The sequence below is a fragment of the Mus musculus genome, chromosome 7, assembly GCF_000001635.26.
Source record: "Mus musculus strain C57BL/6J chromosome 7, GRCm38.p6 C57BL/6J".
NCBI lineage: Eukaryota > Metazoa > Chordata > Mammalia > Rodentia > Muridae > Mus > Mus musculus.
Genome location: NC_000073.6, coordinates 122,169,893 through 122,187,619, shown reverse-complemented (window position 1 = coordinate 122,187,619; position 17,727 = coordinate 122,169,893). Strand labels below are relative to the sequence as shown.

The window sequence follows — 17,727 nt, the reverse complement described above, 5'->3', positions numbered from 1 at the left end:
ACAGTGACAGGGAAAGGAGAAAGACAGGAAGGGAAAGAAGATCCACGCAACAGAGACATTGAGGACAAAAGCTGTGACCCAATGATACCACGATCATTTCAGGGGACATTGGCTGGGACCTTGCCTTCTACTTCATTTCAGATAGGATCTTTCTGTTGTCTTCCCAGCTGCATGTACCAGGTTAGTGTGCTCACAAGCTTCCAGGTCTCGTGTGACATCTAAGATGGCTTTCATTTATGTGTCTATGCTGTGCAGTATGTGTAAGTGTGTTCATGTGTGTATGTGGACTTGTCATGTGCTTGTGCATGCATGTAGAGGCTAGAAGTCAATGTCAAGGTGTGTTCCATGATCACTTCTCCACAAGGTGTCTCACAGATCACCAGATGGGTTAACAGGGGCCCACTGTCTTTTCTACATAGGTGCTGGGGATTGGAGCTCAGATTCTAATGCTTGCATGACAAAATATATAACTGAAGTTTTATATATATATATATATATATATATATATGTGTGTGTGTGTGTGTGTATACATACATACATATATACATACACATATTATATGTGTATATACATACATACACATATGTGTGTATATTATATACATACATACATATATATGGTTATTATCTCAGGGGAGGCCAAAGGGACTGTAAGTGAAAAGATCTGTCCCCTGAAATTTGGGGAAGGAAGGTGAAGATGCGTGGTATTGTAGCTGCGGGTAAGAGGAAAAGGAGTTTGAAGGATATGGTATACAGCAGTCTGGAGCAGGACTGGGGCCACAGTGTTTTGGGTTTCGGAGATAACAGCGCTAACATCTCCACATGTCATGTGAAGAATTAATAAAATAATAAAGAGCACAAGCATTGAGGTAAGATGTTTGAATTTTAGTCCCAGCTCTGGGCCTGAGTCTTGCCCTGAGGCAGGGGAGATGGCTCAGCGTTAAGAGCACTTGTTCTTGCATGGTACCTGGGTTCTAGTCCCAGTACCTACATAGTAGTGCTTCACGGTCATCCCTAACTCCAGTTCGTGGGGGATCCAACACCATTTTCTGACCTCCCTGGGCATCAAGTACACACGTCAGACACAGAGATACATGCAAGCAAAACGCACCATAAAATAAGGTAGATAGATCTTTTTTAAAATAAAGATTTAAAAAAAAAAAAAAGGAATCAGCACAGACCTAGGCACGTTCTCTAGCGTCAGCCTCAGTTGGTAAAAATACCTCCCAGGAAAACTCAAACTGTCCACATTTGGTGCCAAGGTGGAGGGGACTGGGTGAAACGTGGGTGCGATGGAAAGGGCGGGGTCCACCACAGGGTGAGGTTTCACCTATGACTGCTCGGCCAGCTGGCTCGGGAGGTGGGGGGGGGGGGCGGGGGGGCGGGGGCGGAGTCTCCCGTGGAGAGAGCTCCGCTATTGCCTGAGGCACTGAGGGAGCTGGATGGAGACTTTGTGGTTGCCCAGACTATGGCGAGACCAGTCCAGAGATTTCAACTGTGGTCTCCTCTCGGGTTCCTGCTGCAGCTTGTGACGTTGCTGGGGAAACTCGGTCCACAGGTGAGCGCAGGGCCAGGGGGGGCTGGAGGTGTAGCCGGTCTTTCCCTTGGGCTCAGTTCTCCCAAAAGGACCCCTAGTGAGTGAACCCCTCATAAACCTGGCTGGGGAGATGTACCTGCCCAGCCTCTTCTGCAACAGGGAAAGGGGGGAGGGTCACGTGGGGAGGAGACAGTAGACATGAAGTCAGGCCTCTAAAGCCGGTTGAGGATCCAGTTTTCTTGGAAAGGATGGTCCGCTTAGGGGCTTCTGCTGAGAAACTGGCTGTGAACCCATGGTTCAGTCCCTGGCTCTTTGTGATGCTGCTTCCCTTTGTGTGTGTCTGGACCGCTCTTCCCTACGCTTAGAAATCTGCTCCGACCTGCCTGCTGGAGGTGAAGCGTTCTCTCTGCCCAGCCTGGGCTCTAAGTGTCCACTCCACCTGAAGTCTCTTCACCTTCTTTGCCCCTCACCTCCAGCTAAAGGGACAGCTTAGGATTAGACCCCGTGAGCTCTCTCTAACTCAGGCTAGTTGCCTGAATAATCATAGCTGCCAATAAATAATGGGAGTTTGATGTAGCCAGATCCAACATTGCTGGAAAACCTAGAAAATATGAATTTTAAAAATAAAATTTTTAAAAAATAAAAATTTCAGCCTTTAATTAATCCCAGACCTTGGGAGGCAGAGGCATTTCAGATAGCTATGAGTTTGCGGCCAGCCTGGTCTATTGTAACAAATTCCAGGACATCCAGGACTACATAGAGAAACTCTATCTCAAAAAATAAAAATATATAAAAATAAAAAGTTAGGGTTTAAAAAAAGAGCTGTTAATATTGGACATATTATTATATTTGCTAATCCCAAAACTCTGGAGGCAGAGGCAGGAGAATTGCTAACACTTCAAAGCCAGCCTGCTCTACATAGCCAGCAGCAGAGCTACATCAGAAGGCCTTGTCTCACAAAACAACAACAGCAACAACACAAAGATAATTAAAAGCAATGCTTTAAGCACTATAAAGACCAAACAAAATTCTTTTTGGGACAGCTGATCAGCAGGCAGCCTTTTTTCTGACCCATCTCTCTGTCAAGCTGCAGATGGAAAGACTGAGGCCCAAAAGAGAGAGGATAGCTGGTGGGCTCCTGACTCTCCAGCAAATACCACTGGCTACACCCAAGACCCGAGGGTCCTGAAGCAGGATGTGGCCCTGGCAGGGGTGCGGCTGGGCCACCCGGATCTTAGGGTTCCTGCCCTGAGCTCAGCCTCACCCTGTTTGCTCAAGGAGGGCCAGAGCTGTTAAGCGTGCCCAGTAGGGCCAGATGTAAGGTAGCTCCAAGCCTCCTTCCTGCATCCATCAGGGGGACTACAGAGCTTGGCACCAAAAGCAGCTGAGCCAGTCTGGGGAGGCAGAAAGGGTCCTCCAAAAACAGGCCCACGTTTGACTAAGGAGAAGGAAAGCAGACCTTGGAGGAGACTCTATATCCCATTTGTGCCATTCCTGACTGCCCTGTGCCTCAGTCTCCCTGACCTGTGCAATGGGGATACTTATAGTTCCCATCCCAGAGGGAGGCTGTATGGATCAGGGAAGGTCTTTTCTTTGCCACTCTGTCATGATTACCCGAGCTTGAACCCCCAGCACCCACATAAAAGCCTATGATTGTGGGTATGAGTGTAACCCCAGTGCTGAGTGGCAGGTGCACACACACACACACACACACACACACACACACACACACACACAAGTGGAAGGCAGAAGCTAATGAGCTAATGTTGGTTATCTTCCTTCATTATTTTCCACCTTATCTTTTGAAACAGGCTCTATAGCTGAACCTGAGGAGCATTCATTCATCCAGACAGCCAGAGAGCTCCAGGAGTTCATACTGATGCATATGACACGTTCCCACCTTAGGTCTATTTTGGAAAACAGAAAGATGTGGGGGAAAGGGAGGAAGTGAGAGTCAAAGTCCCTTTGGCTCCCCCAGCTTGTTCTGTAGCCTCCTCAAACCCCTAATAAGACCAAGTTCACTTTTCTTTCCCTCTCTGTCTCTTCAAACAGAAAAGTCTGGTTGCCTGAGGCAAAGGCAAGGTGGTCCTGGAGCCCTCTGATGAAATGATTGTGTTTCCCATTCTAGGTCCAGTCTGTCAGGCCAGAGAGCCTTCTGTTTGTGTCTACCTTGGACGGAAGTCTCCATGCACTGAACAAGCAGACAGGGGACTTGAAGTGGACAGTGAAGGATGGTAAGCAAGGAACACCTATCTCTCCTTAGGTCTCTCAGTGCCGGGGAGTGGGCATTCACCTTGGCATTGAAGATAGGAACAAGAGCCTTAAAGGGCTGGGGAGATGGCTCAGTTAGTAATTTGCTTGCCACACAGGCATGAGGACTTGAGTTTGGATTGCCAGCACCCACATAGAACAAAAGCAAAACAACCACAACAGTGTGTTTCTGGACCACAGCCCTGGGAAGGCAGAGGCAGGAAGATCTTAGCCAGCCAGCCGAGCCAAATTAGTGAGCTCCAGGTTCAGTGGGAGACTCTGTCTCAAAGAAAAGGAGGGTGGAGAGCAATTGAGGAAGACATCTCTGACCTTCACACACACACACACACACACACACACACACACACACACACCATGAACACTAGGATCCCAGCAAGCCAGTGTCTGTAGGCAGCTTCACCACCTACTAACTGTGTGGACTTGGGAAAATCATTTCAGCTCTCTGAGCCTCAATGACTTTGCCTCCCAACTGCAAAGCGGATTGGCAGAGAATGCCTGCAGAGCCTTTGCCACTTGCTAGGCTCTGTATCTGGCACAAGGTAAACACTTGGTGAGTTTGAGTATGCTTTACAACAGAGTCGAAAAGAGGTTCTGATTCCATGTCTTTGTCCCTACAGACCCCATCATCCAGGGCCCAATGTATGTCACAGAGTAAGTGAATTGGGGCCTCTTATGGAAAGAGTGACTAGGGGAGCCAAAGTTGTGTGAGAGTTTGGGGGATGGGGCACTTGGGAGTATGTCAGAAGTTAGGAAGAGTCTCAACTGATGTGGCAAGGACTCCTGCTGCCCCAAGGTGCCTTCCACAAAGATGGGCTCTGACAGTTTTGAGAAGGTGTAGGGGAAAGAACCTTCATGAAAGCAGGGCCATGCACCTAGCCTTCCCCATGTCCCTCTCTGCTCCACAGAATGGCCTTTCTCTCTGACCCAGCTGACGGCAGCCTGTATGTCTTGGGAACCCAGAAACAACAGGGGCTGATGGTATGTTTCCCCTCACTGCTCGGGATGGGTCCCGGCAGGAATCCATCAGCCAGAGAGCCAATGGGTGAAAGGACAGTGTGTCAGAGTGGTGTGTCTTTTGAAGCTGTAAGGCAAGGCTCTGAACATTGTAAAAATGCTGTGTGTAGAGTGGCAAGTCTGGCTGTGTCCACAGAGTAGAATGTCAGAGCTCTGAGTATATCATAGGGCACCTCCAGGACCCTAGGGAAGTTAAGGTGAAAACTGTATGGTTAGCATATCACCCACAAATTCAAAGATGTAAAACCAAAACCAACCAACCAAACAAAAACAAAATAAAACAACAAAAACAAAAACCCCTCATAATTAGCCTGGGTTCATCTGGGTAGTTCTGCTAGTCTGAGTTTGCTCATTAAGTATTTGAGTTGGCTGGATGGCTCTAGTTCTCTGGCTCTGGTTGGTGGTTTATGTATGTTCATCTTGCCCTGTGCCCCATGTTAAAACCCATAGAAAACCTGAACACAGGAAACTCACGGACATAGTACAGACTCAGGTCTGACTCCTGACTCCAGACAGAGAGAGAGACAGAGACAGAGAGACAGAGAGACAGAAAGACAGAGAATGGGCAAAAGGAGGGCAGAGGGCCGAGCCACACTCACCACCAACACTGAGTCCAAACAGCTCCTCAATCTTGCTGAGTCTTTTGTGACCACTGATTTTTTTAATCTTGTGCTAGTGTAGGTTTGCGTGGTTTGTATGGGTGTGTCTGTGTGTTTATGTGCATGTATGTATGTGTGTGTTTATATGTGTATGTACATGCATGTGGTCTGTGTTTATGTGGAGGGTGTGTGAGTATGTGGGTGTGTATGTCTCTGTTTATCCTTGCGTGTGTGTGTGTGTGTGTGTGTGTGTGTGTGTGTGTGTGTGTGTGTGTGTCTATCTCTTTGGAGAAGATCATCAGGTGGAATCAGTGAATCGTGTGGAGTCTTGGCACACAGTGTGGGATCTTCTGCAGTTCTTTAAGAGGCTCTATGGCAAAGTGACTGAGGGTGCTGGCTCTGAGGCTGGTCTCCCTGAGTGCCATGAGCTGACCTCCTTGTCCTTTCTGAGCTACAGTTTCCTCTCTCCTGGGAAGTGGAAAGGTCAGGTGCTTGGTGAACCTTGGGAGGATGTGGCACACGGTATGCTGTGCATGTTTCTACTCTTACCCATTCTTGGACCTTTTTCCCTCTCAGAAACTGCCATTCACCATCCCAGAGCTGGTTCATGCCTCTCCCTGTCGCAGCTCTGATGGTGTCTTCTACACAGGTGAGTATCTTTGCATCCCCTGGGGGCTAAACCCAGCTTGTAAGAAGGGGGACCTAGGTCCTGTCAGAGCAACTTAGCCAGGAACAAAAGGGCACACACACCTTCCCCTACACCACCACGACACTTTCAGACCCACTTCCCTCCTCCGCAGGCCGGAAGCAGGATGCCTGGTTTGTAGTGGACCCTGAGTCAGGGGAGACTCAGATGACACTGACCACAGAAGGCCTCTCTACTCCTCAACTTTTCATTGGCCGAACACGTAAGTCAGATGTTCCCTACGTCTGCGAACACGTAAGTCAGATGTTCCCTACGTCTGCGAAGCCCCCTCTTTTCCTTTGTCCAGGCTTGACAGTTGCTATCTAAATTGAAGTCAGGCTAGCCAGTCCATCTTACCATCACTAATAAACATTTTTTTCTGAGCACTGACCAAGGAGCTAGAAGTATAGTGGTGAGCTTGGTCATCAGACCTACAATTCACATGCTTGAGGAATAGCCAGTCCTACAAGAGAGACAGTCTCTGGAGTTGGGTTTGGGAAGGACCACATGACCATTCTCCTGGTAGCTTTGCTTGTGACACACAGAGTACACAGTCTCCATGCATGACCTACGGACCCCAGCCCTGCGGTGGAACACAACCTATCGCCGCTACTCAGCACCCCTCCTGAATGGCTCACCCGGGAAATGTGAGTCCTCCCCTTTTGCAGCGTTACCTTGGAACAAAGTCCCCAACCTGGGAAGCCCCGGGTGACATCAGGACCAAATACTAGCAAATACTGATCCACTGATCCACTGTCCCCTCACATGATGAATGACAGCCTGACAGATGACCTGGGTTGACTCTGATGATCACATAGCCTGAGCAATACATCCGAACTTCTCCATACTCCAAATGACCCCAGCCAGGTAGCCTGAGGTGACCCCTTGCATCTTAAGGGACCCCCAAGCAACCTCCCTAATGCCCTGCTCAATCCTGTCAGGTCCTAACTGATCTCAGCACGGTGATGGACTCTTGCAGATGGCCCTGTATGACTCCCAATATCACTCTTGCTATTATACCCTTGATATTATATCTATCCTACTCAACTTTCGGAGCAACCTCACAGGTGCTCCTAACTATGCAGGTAACTCTGGCACATGACTGACCCTGCCACGGCTCCTAACTGACCCCTTCATACTCCAAGTTCTTCTCAAAGGACCCACCAAGCCACTCTACTTGACCCACCTTAATGAATATCAGTCTGACCATGTCTGTGATTGACAACCTGCATCCTAAAATCTCTCCCTCGTGTGATCTCTCGTCTTAACTCGCTCAAATGACCCAGACTCACAGACACACATGAGCCAACTTTGGAGGACCCCAACCAATCACTTTCTGTTTGAAACAGACTCTGGTTGGTCTTCCTATGTCCCAATACCCTCCATGAACTTTGCACACATTAATAAGCCCCCACCCAAACTGCTTTCTGGTGTGTCCCATGAGATCTCTCCGACATCTCCCCAGCTGTCTTTCTCGGTAGACATGAGCCACCTGACATCCTGTGGGATGGGCCTGCTTCTCACTGTGGATCCAGGAAGTGGAATTGTGCTGTGGACACAGGACCTGGGAGTGCCTGTGACAGGGATTTACACATGGCACCAGGATGGTCTGCACCAGCTGCCCCATCTCACACTGGCTCGGGACACCCTACATTTCCTTGTCCTCCGCTGGGGCCACATCCGTCTTCCTGCCTCCAGCTACCAAGACACAGCCACCCAGTTCTCTTCCTTAGACACCCAGCTTTTGTAAGTGTCCATCTATAGAACCCGGGGAGGGGGTTTCTCGAGGTGTTACAGCCCCAGTGGAATACCCATTCATAATGACTCACCAATACAGCTGAATCAGAAGTGTCAAAAAAGTGTCCCTAGGACTCCTGAATAGTGAACGTTTAGCAAGTGATTGAGTTGGGGGAGGGTTCTCTGGATCTCATCCTGTTTTGGTCTGTAGATGCCATACCGACCTGATTGTTCGATACTTTAAGTGCTACCCTTTCTCATGCCATCCCAAGACACAGACTGAAAAAGTCAGGAATTGCCCATTCATTCCATTTGCTACAAAAATGCTAACTAGGAATTTATTGTATACCAGCCATTTACTAGGCTCTGAGAGTCCGACAAAGTCAGTGTTCCTGCCAACAGGAAACTCAGTCTAGTGTGGGGGCAGACATATAAAAGGTAATCATAGCACAGTGAAATAAGGGTAAAGAGACAACTGAATATCTCAGAATGAGTTTAGAAAAGATGACACTGTGAGGCAGGCATGGTGGTGCATACCTTTAATCCCAGCACTCTAGAGGCAGTGGCAGGCAGATCTCTGTGAGTTTGAGGCCAGTTAGAGCTGCCTAGGGAGACCCCCCTCTTTCCCACCCCTCCTCTCACACACACATAGGTGCTGGAGAGGTGGCACAGTACTTAGAGTGTTGACTGCTCTTCCAAAGGACCCAGGTTCAATTCCCAGCACTCATGTGGCTTACAACATCTGTAACTCCAGTTCCAAGTGACCTGATGCCCTCTTTCTGGCCCCTGTGAGCACCATGCATGTGTGGAGTGTACAGACATACATGCAGGCAAAACACCCCTATGTGTAGAAAATACAATGCATTACATTGATAAAGATGATGCTGTAAGCAGCAAAGCTCGGGGTACTGGGTAGAGAGTGATAGAGAGGGATGGGGTTTGGAGAGCAGGAGGACCAGGATTGTTAGAGTTCAGCCTGTAAGCAAGGAGGCAAAGACTTCTAGAAGTTCATGGCTGCTTTCATTTTCAGTAGTTCAAAGCACTAAAAGAGAAAGAAGAGAGAGGTGATGAGTTCCAATTCAGAAAAATTAGTTCATTTTTTTTTTCTTTTTTTCAACATGATTTCTCTGTGTGACATCCATGGCTGTCCTGTAACTCACTTTGTAGACCAGGCTGGTCTCAAACTCTCAAAGATCTGCCTGCTTCTGCCTCCCAAGTTCTGGGATTAAAGGTGTGGGCTACCACCTGGCAAAGACTGAGTTCTTACTGAGGTCTGGGCCAGGTGTGGTGGTGCATATCCATATTCCCAGTACTCAGGATGCTGCTGGCAGAGCATTGTGAATTTGAGGCTAGCCTGGGCTACATAGTAAGATTCCCCCCATCTTTAAAAAAATGAGACTTACATTGAAAAAAATGTTATAGATTGTACACCAGTTAGTTTTTCTACATAACAAACTACTACAACTCTTGTAGCTTAAAAGCAATAGACACTTGCTATTTTTCAAGATTCTGTGGGTCATCCAGGTACGGTTTTGTTTTGTTTGTTGTTTGTTTGTTTGTTTGTTTGTTTCTCTGGAATCATCCGGTGAGTTGGTGGAGGCAACAATCCAGGATAGTGTCACTTACCTATCTAGTAGTTGGTGGGCCACTTGGCTGACAAGGTGACAGGTAGAATGTTTCATTCATATACCATAAGGTCTTTCACCCTTGTGGGAGAGTAGGCTTCCTTACCCGGTAGTCTCAGGGTTTTAGATAACAGTACTGAAGGGCAACTCCCAACACTCAAGAATCATTCTAGTCTATGGTTGTGTTATATGTGTCTCATTGGCAAGTCACATGGTCAATTCTAGAGTCAACATGGAAGAAAATACAAAGGACACGGGTAAGGTAATGCAGAAGCTACGCACCAACCTTCTCCTTCCCCTCCCTTTAGGATGACACTGTATGTGGGGAAAGAAGAAGCTGGGTTCTATGTCTCTAAAGCACTGGTCCACGCTGGGGTGGCCCTCGTGGTGAGAAGGGGATCTATGAGTGGGCTGCAAAGAGGGGTAGAGCAGGAAAGGGGCTTCTTGCACATGCGACTCTCCATCTTCTGCCATAGCCCCGTGGACTGACCCTGGCACCCATGGACGGTCCCACAACAGATGAGGTGACACTTCAAGTCTCGGGGGAGCGAGAGGGCTCACCCAGCACTGCTGTCAGATACCCCTCAGGCAGCGTGGCCCTCCCCAGCCAGTGGCTACTCATTGGTGAGGCCTCCTGATTTTAATTTGAAGTAGACGAAGATAAAAGACTCTAATCCCAATTTCTAATTTTAAATATGCACTCTCAACACTCTGGCTTTTATTCCTGACACTTAGGATACCACGAACCTCCCCCCGTTCTACACACAACCATGCTGCGGGTTCATCCCATCCCAGGGAAAGTGTCTGCTGAGACACGAGCCTCAGAGGACCTCCATGCTCCACCTGTCTTTTTTGAGGTCAGTGCTGGGATGGCAGGGGCTGAGGGGGGACCGAGAAGACGTGCATGCAGCCCCTGTATCTCCAGTCAATCTCATGGAAGTTACCAGAAAATATTTTGTTGCTGCTACTACCAGGCATGTTTGAAATGTCAAAATTATATTGGCTTCCTAAATCACAAAGCATACTTCCCAAGTTTTTCCCCTTACTCTTCAGTGTAAACATTGTAAAATATTCATCAAGTGAGAAATTGAAAACAGAAAAACTATAAAGGCCTGCTCTCCCGGGAGAGATTGGAGAAGCACTAGTAAGTAGCTCAAGGTTAGAAGAAGCAATGATTTTCAAATTACCTAGGAGTTTTCTCCAGGCACACCAAATTCCTAATCTCCAGAGGGAAACCTCATAGTTTCAAGCCTCCAGCATGTGGATTTTAATGACATTCAAAGAGATGTTGGTCTTCAGTTAGGCTTGGTAAGCTCTCCTGAGTGCCATGATGTTTCAGAATCATGGACAGCACGATGTAGCCCCTCACACAGCCCCTCCCTAGCCCTTCTGCTAAGCCCTGCCCTGGACCCAGTGATGAAGATTTGGGGGTTTCCTCACAGGAGGAAGCTTTCACCACAAGTGAAACCTGCTTTGTTCCTAGCTCCTAAACCTGAGGAGGGAGGATCCAGAACTACATCCTGAAGAGAAAGCTTCAGACTCTTATCCAGGGCTGGGATCCCAAGACCTGCTAGCAGCTACCTTCACTGCCATCCTCCTGGGAGCCTGGGTCCTCTACCTGATGAGGCAGGTAAGTCCAACATCCTGACATTGTTCATTTTAGAGTCTTCCTAGAGAACTCTGCTTCTCGATTGCCCACCTTCAGCTGCCTCTGCCTCCCTCCTATGCTCTGGGAGTCCAAGCTCTACTGTGAACCCAACTCTAGCAAGGTTGGGGTCCGTCAGGAGGAAGGCTGGCACCCACTAAAACCCCTATATTACAGCAGCAGCAGAGCCCTTCAGCACCTGCTGGCCCTCCTGACCTCTCACAGGATGCTCAGGGACAGCTCTCAAGGGACATCTTACAGGACCAGAGGAGATTTCAAAGCCCCTCAGAGCCAGCCCAGCCACCTCATGACCCTGAAGGTAAACTTGAGTCAACAAAATTGGGGAGCCAAAGGTAGAGAAGAAGAACAGGTGAATATAATTTGATTTCAAAGTTGAGTCCTCAGAGACCACAGATGGCAGGATAGAGCAATAAGGGACAGTCTCCTCGAGTGTCTTGTTATTATTTTATTGTTATTTTCAGGGTCTCTGGTTGTGAATAGAACTGTGTGTAGATCAATCTGTGGTCAGCTAGCTTTTGGAGAGTTTCCTTTACCCATCTGTTTTCTCACTGGTCCAGTGGGAGTACAAACTCCCACCTCAGAGCATCACCGCACTGTGATCATTACTACCATCGTTACTAGCAAGTCAGTGTTGGGAACATATCTAAGTTATGAGAATGTACGCCTAGTATGCATGGAGCCCTGGGTTTGAACCTTAGCACTCATAAAACAGCCATGGCGGTACTCACATATAATCCCCTCACTCAGGAAATGGAGGATGGAGGATCAGAAGTTCAAGGCCAGCCTAGGATATATGTCTAACAAATCCTACCTAGCTGATGTTAATAATTGTTTTAAAATAATGTTTTTGGAAATGGTAGCAGTAAATTACCTAGGAGTGGTTTTGATTTTGTTTCAATGTTCCTCTCAATGTTTCTTGTTTTAATCCTTAGCTTGAGCCTTCAAAGACCCATTGGTGTCTACTCAGTGCTTAAGGGGTATGGCCTGTGCATCTGTTGGCTCTTTGTGCTCTTTGCCTCTGAGCTGGACTGGTGTCTTTTGTAAGCTGGTATCTCCCATTGCTGTTCTCCCTTCTTTCTCAGGCCAAATTCCCACCTGCTGTCCACTCACTTAAGCTGATGTCTGCCTGGCTCTTAGCTTAAAGCTCCAGTATTCACCCATGTTCTCCTCTTCCCTGGGTCACAGCCCCTCCTGAGAGGAAAGTTCTCTGAGCTACATCTCGAGCCCATGGGGATATTTCTTTTCTTTTCTTTTCTTTTTTTTTTTTTTTTTCAAGACAAGGTTTCTCTGTGTAGCCCTGGCTGTCCTGGAACTCACTCTGTAGACCAGGCTGGCCTCGAACTCAGAAATCTGCCTGCTTCTGCCTCTCAAGTGCTGGGATTAAAGGCGTGAACCACCACGCCCGGCTCATTGGGGGATATTTCTTAAAAGGCTCCACAGCAGGATGACCCCAGCCCTGAGATGTTCTTGTCATCCATTAACTCCACTGAGTCCAAGTAGATAACCATTCCATTGGGCCCCAGAAACCCTTTTCATGGACCACAAGACTCTAGAGTGGAGTCCATTTGTCTTTCTGCAGACAAAACTCTATTTTTTTTCCCCCAGGGCTATTCTTCTATGTGTGTGCATGTGTGTGTGCCTGCCGGTGGCATCTGCTTGTCTGTCTTTCTGCAGTCAATATTCTATATTTTCCCACCCAGAGCTGTTCTTGCACACACACACACACACACACAAAGGATCAACCTCTCTCAGCCTCCTCAATGCTGGGGTTACTGTGCCCAGTTTCTCACATGGATGCTGGGCTCTAACTCAGTTCTCATGGCAAGGCAGGCACTTTATTGACTGAGACATCTCCCTACTCCCAACCTTACCCATCTTATTTGCACACCAAGACTGTGCTGTGCTGTAGGCGAGGACTGAAAAAGCCAGCATCGCCCTTACTCACTATTCCTGTGCTCACCCTCATCACACTCCTGTCTACTTGAATTCATCCTTTTAATTGAAACAATTCAACGTCAATGAAAAGAAGGGTTACAGAAAGTGTTAGGGGAGACTGCAGACTGCAGAGCAAAGAAGGGAAAGCAAGCATCGGGGGCAGAAAGTGCTCAAAATGAAGACACACAGTCAACATCACCCACTCCCCCCTCCAGGATCTGCTTGTTCCTCACACTGGCACAGGTGCCATCACTGTCAGCCCTGAGGCACTTGCCTAGCCACACCAACAGCAGCACCAGCCACTGCAGTCATGTGCCTGGCACGTGGGTTCGTGCTCTCAGCCACTGCTGCACACCCAGCACAAAAGGGTGGAAGTCTGGAGAGTGGTCAAGATGGTGGGTGGGTCTGGATTACAGGTGGTAGAGGCAGGCAGGGAGGATGACTGTAGGCAGAGATCACTAAGAGGACAATATCTTCCTTCCCTGAAGCAGGGCAGCCCACCGTGGTGGGGAAGATTTCCTTCAACCCCAAGGATGTGCTGGGCCGTGGGGCAGGAGGGACTTTTGTTTTCCGGTGAGTGGCAGGTGGAGCTGCAGGCTCCATCACTTGCAGCCCTTTTGACAACAACCAAAGGACAGCCATCCTTCCAGACTCCCAGATGTGAGGATAGGTCCCCACTCTTTTCCTTATCTGCTCTCTGAACCCCCACCCCCACCCCTGGACCACCTCTCAGAGGACAGTTTGAGGGGCGGGCAGTAGCTGTGAAGAGGCTCCTCCGAGAGTGCTTTGGCTTGGTTCGGCGAGAGGTGCAGCTGCTGCAAGAGTCTGACCGGCACCCCAACGTGCTTCGCTACTTCTGCACTGAGCATGGTCCCCAGTTCCACTACATTGCCTTGGAGCTCTGCCAGGCCTCCTTGCAAGAGGTGAGGTGGGAGCCCAGGGAGGTAAGGGAGGAGGACTTGGACTGGAGAGTGACATTTTATCTCTCCCTCATCTTAGTACGTGGAGAGCCCAGACCTAGATCGCTGGGGCCTGGAGCCCACCACAGTGCTGCAGCAGATGATGTCCGGCCTGGCCCATCTACATTCCTTACACATAGGTACCGTCTTGCTTCCAGTCCTTAGCCCCCTGCCGCTCCCCATTAGCCATCACTCACTCTCTCCACTCCCTTCCTGTATGTAGTACACCGTGACCTAAAGCCAGCCAACATTCTCATGGCTGGGCCTGACAGCCAGGGCCAAGGCAGAGTGGTCATCTCTGACTTCGGCCTCTGCAAGAAGCTACCTGTTGGCCGTTGTAGCTTCAGTCTCCATTCTGGTATTCCCGGCACAGAAGGCTGGATGGCACCAGAGCTCCTGCAGCTCCCCCCAGACAGCCCGGTGAGTCTGCCCAATAGTCACAGGGCTTTCACTGTGTCCTACCTCTTCTCTGAAAGAGACCCCCGGGATAATCTATCCCCTCTTCCCCAAGGCAGTCTCCAACAGGGTCTTTTCTGTAGCTAAGAAGATATTAGGCAATGTCTGGATACATTTTGGCTGGCTTGCCTTGGGAAGAAAGCATCTCTGACATCCTCTGAGGCCAGGGATGCTGCTAAACATGGCACAGTACACAGGGGACCATCCGCTCCTGACAGTACGTGTCAGTTCCACTGTCTTAGTTAGGGGTTCCATGAGTGTGAAGAGCACCATGACCAAGGTAACTCTTATAAACATTTAACTGGGGCTGGCTTACAGTTTCAGAGGTTCCATCCATTATTATCATGCTGGGAAGCATGGGAGAGTGCAGGCAGACACGGTGCTGGAGGAGCCAAGAGTTCTATATCTTGATGCAAAGGCAGCCAGAAGAAGACTCTTCCATAGGCAGCCAAGAGGAAGATCTAGTACCACAGTGGGGGAAGGCTTGAGCCTTAAGAGACCTCAGAGCCAACCAACCCCCTCAGTGACACACCTACTTCAATGAGATCACACTTCCTAACAGTGCCACTCCCCATGGGCTAAGCATTCAAACACATGAGTCTAAAGGGGCCAAACCTATTCAAACTATCACAACCACCCCCCACCCCCACCACCCCCCACCCCGAGTTGTGAAACCATGACAATGACCTTGTTAACACAGGGTCTTACTACCTAGCCTAGGCCAACCTTGAACTCTCAACTTCCCTACTTCAGCTTCGTGAGTGCTAGAATTACAAACCCCATGCCCGACTTAGAAAATGTTTAACCTTCACTGGGCTTCAGAAGCACTGAGGGACTCACATGCATAAGAGCTGGGCACAGCAGCCTGTCATTGCAGCACTCAGGATGACCCTGAGTTCAAGCTACGTAGAAAAAAAGATGCTGCCTCTTACCTGTCCTGACCTAATCACTCATGTAGGACCCAATACCAGTGTAGACTAAGTATTTTAACATTGGGGAAACACCCCTGCCTTGCCCCCTCCCCAGATTGTTAAATGCACTTGGAAAAGATTCAACTGTACCATCCTGGCAGTCTCCTGGTGACAGTCAGTGGTGATCAGGTCACCAGTTTTCACTCTGATCCCTTCTCTGTGTGGCCAGCCTCACTCAGCTCCACTACCTGTAACTCTCTACAAGAAGGAAAACCAGCACTAGAAGTTCAGCAGGGACAAAGAAACCACCTCTTGACTCCTGGTCTCAACAACCCCTGACCCCCGCTCCCCGCTGCTCTCCAGGTTCAGAGGGACTTTAGCAAGGCTCACTTCCTCCTTTCTTTCTGGCCCCCAGACCAGCGCTGTGGATATCTTCTCCGCAGGCTGCGTATTTTATTACGTGCTTTCCGGTGGCAGCCACCCCTTTGGAGAGAGTCTCTACCGACAGGCCAACATCCTCTCAGGGGATCCCTGTCTGGCTCAGCTGCAGGAAGAGACCCATGGTGAGAACCAGCAAAGATGGGAGGAAGCAGGCATGAGACGGAGGAGGACGTATAACCCATGCTCTCTTCTGCCCTCCAGACAAGGTTGTGGCATTGGACTTAGTGAGAGCCATGCTGAGCTTGCTGCCCCAGGATCGCCCCTCGGCAGGATGGGTACTGGCTCACCCCCTCTTTTGGAGCAGAGCTAAGGAGCTCCAGTTCTTCCAGGTTAGATGATCTTGGGAAGCCCCCTCCCTACCCCCACCCCACCCCCACCCCCAAAGCTTTTGGGTCCTGTCTTACTGTTCTATTGCTCTGAGGAGACACCATGATCAAGGCAACTTAGAAAGGAAGCATTTAATTGGGGACTTGCTCAGAGTCTCAGATTATCATCTTGGTGTTGTGGTGGAAGGCAGACATGATGTCGCAGTAGTAGCCGAGAGCTCACATCTGATCCAAAGTTGCAGGCCAAGAAAGGAACACTGGGCCTGGTGTGGGCTTTTGAAATCTCTAAGCCCACACCTAATGACACCCGTCTTTCAACAAGACTACACCCAAATCTTCCCTAACATTTCCGCTAACTGGGGACCAGACAGTCAAACATATGAGCCTGTGGAAGGCATTCCCATTCAAACCCCACCGGTCCTGAACAAGCAAAGGAAACTCGGAGTGGCTCATTTGGGAAAACAGAGCCTTGCCACCTCGGACCCTGGGATCTGTGCGTTTGCTCTAGCTATCCCTGTATGCAAATGCAGTCCTCGCTCATCTTCAGTCATTTATGCTGTGACGTCAATATAGATAATCCTTCTATGTGTGACCTTGGGCAAGAGACTACACCTGAGCTACAGGCTGCCTAGCTGTAGGACAGAGGCAACAATGCTTCCTCCAAGATGGGTTGTGGCATTGAAGCAGGGCATAGGGAAGCCATACTTTCCAGGAGGCCATAGCCCTTGTCATCCTAAGACATTTTGCTACTCCAACATTAGCCACAATATTAGCCTCCTGGCCCTGAGGTCTCTGATACTGGCCACAAGGCTCAGGTGCTCTGTGGGGTCCTAGGATGTCAGTGACTGGTTGGAGAAGGAACCAGATCAGGGGCCTCTCGTGTCGGCGCTGGAGGCAGGAAGCTACAAGGTGGTCCGGGAAGACTGGCACAAGCACATCTCAGCCCCTCTGCAGGCAGGTAGAGGCCTCACTTGGGTGGGTCTGAGGGGCAGAGAGCCAGGGGGAAACACCTCTGCAGCTCATTTCTCTGCCTGCAGATCTGAAAAGGTTCCGCTCATACAAAGGGACATCAGTTCGAGACCTGCTCCGGGCCATGAGGAACAAGGTATGTTCTAGAGCCCGGGTGGGACCTATCAGGGATGGTCTGCCACAGCTGAGCCAGGATCCTTGTCCTGCCCGTCCCCAGAAGCACCACTACAGGGAGCTCCCAGCTGAGGTGCGCCAGACACTAGGCCAACTTCCTGCTGGCTTCATTCAGTACTTCACACAGCGATTCCCCAGGCTGTTGCTGCACACTCACCGTGCCATGAGGACCTGCGCCTCTGAGAGCCTCTTCCTGCCCTACTACCCACCAGCTCTGGAAGCCAGGAGGCCAGATGCCACAAAGAGCTGAGACATCCAGAGGGTCCAAAGGAGGACCAAGGAGTTGAGCCTGTGGCTCAGTCTAGTCTCAGGCGTGACAGAAAAGATGGGCAGCGGTCTAAGGGACTCAGGCTGTTAATGCAAAAAAAAAAAAAAAAAACCAAAAACCTCTGGGGGCAGGGGACTCTTAAGAAATACAAGACC

General features: G+C 49.5%; 1 protein-coding gene across 13 annotated transcripts; it reads left to right on the top strand.

Moving 5' to 3' along the window:
- Positions 1 to 1,380: 1,380 nt before the first annotated feature.
- On the top strand, positions 1,381 to 17,727 carry Ern2 (endoplasmic reticulum (ER) to nucleus signalling 2). Of its 13 annotated transcripts, none has more exons than XR_869729.3 (22): positions 1,381 to 1,557; positions 3,665 to 3,770; positions 4,425 to 4,458; positions 4,713 to 4,785; positions 5,997 to 6,069; positions 6,221 to 6,328; positions 6,651 to 6,752; positions 7,587 to 7,851; positions 9,776 to 9,854; positions 9,944 to 10,091; positions 10,203 to 10,324; positions 10,951 to 11,097; positions 11,290 to 11,431; positions 13,557 to 13,641; positions 13,802 to 13,991; positions 14,068 to 14,167; positions 14,251 to 14,447; positions 15,810 to 15,957; positions 16,037 to 16,164; positions 16,996 to 17,115; positions 17,199 to 17,266; positions 17,348 to 17,676. XR_869729.3 is itself a non-coding variant. In XM_011241819.3 (22 exons), the coding sequence occupies exons 1-22, from the start codon at positions 1,468 to 1,470 to the stop codon at positions 17,552 to 17,554; spliced, it is 2,757 nt and encodes a 918-aa protein (XP_011240121.1). In that variant the 5' UTR covers positions 1,381 to 1,467; the 3' UTR covers positions 17,555 to 17,701. The 13 variants fall into 13 exon arrangements, 11 of the variants coding, with proteins under 11 accessions (XP_011240121.1, XP_011240120.1, XP_011240119.1 ...); XM_011241819.3 differs by having other exon boundaries at positions 11,293 to 11,431; positions 16,996 to 17,119; positions 17,324 to 17,701; XM_011241818.3 differs by having other exon boundaries at positions 13,560 to 13,641; positions 16,996 to 17,119; positions 17,324 to 17,701.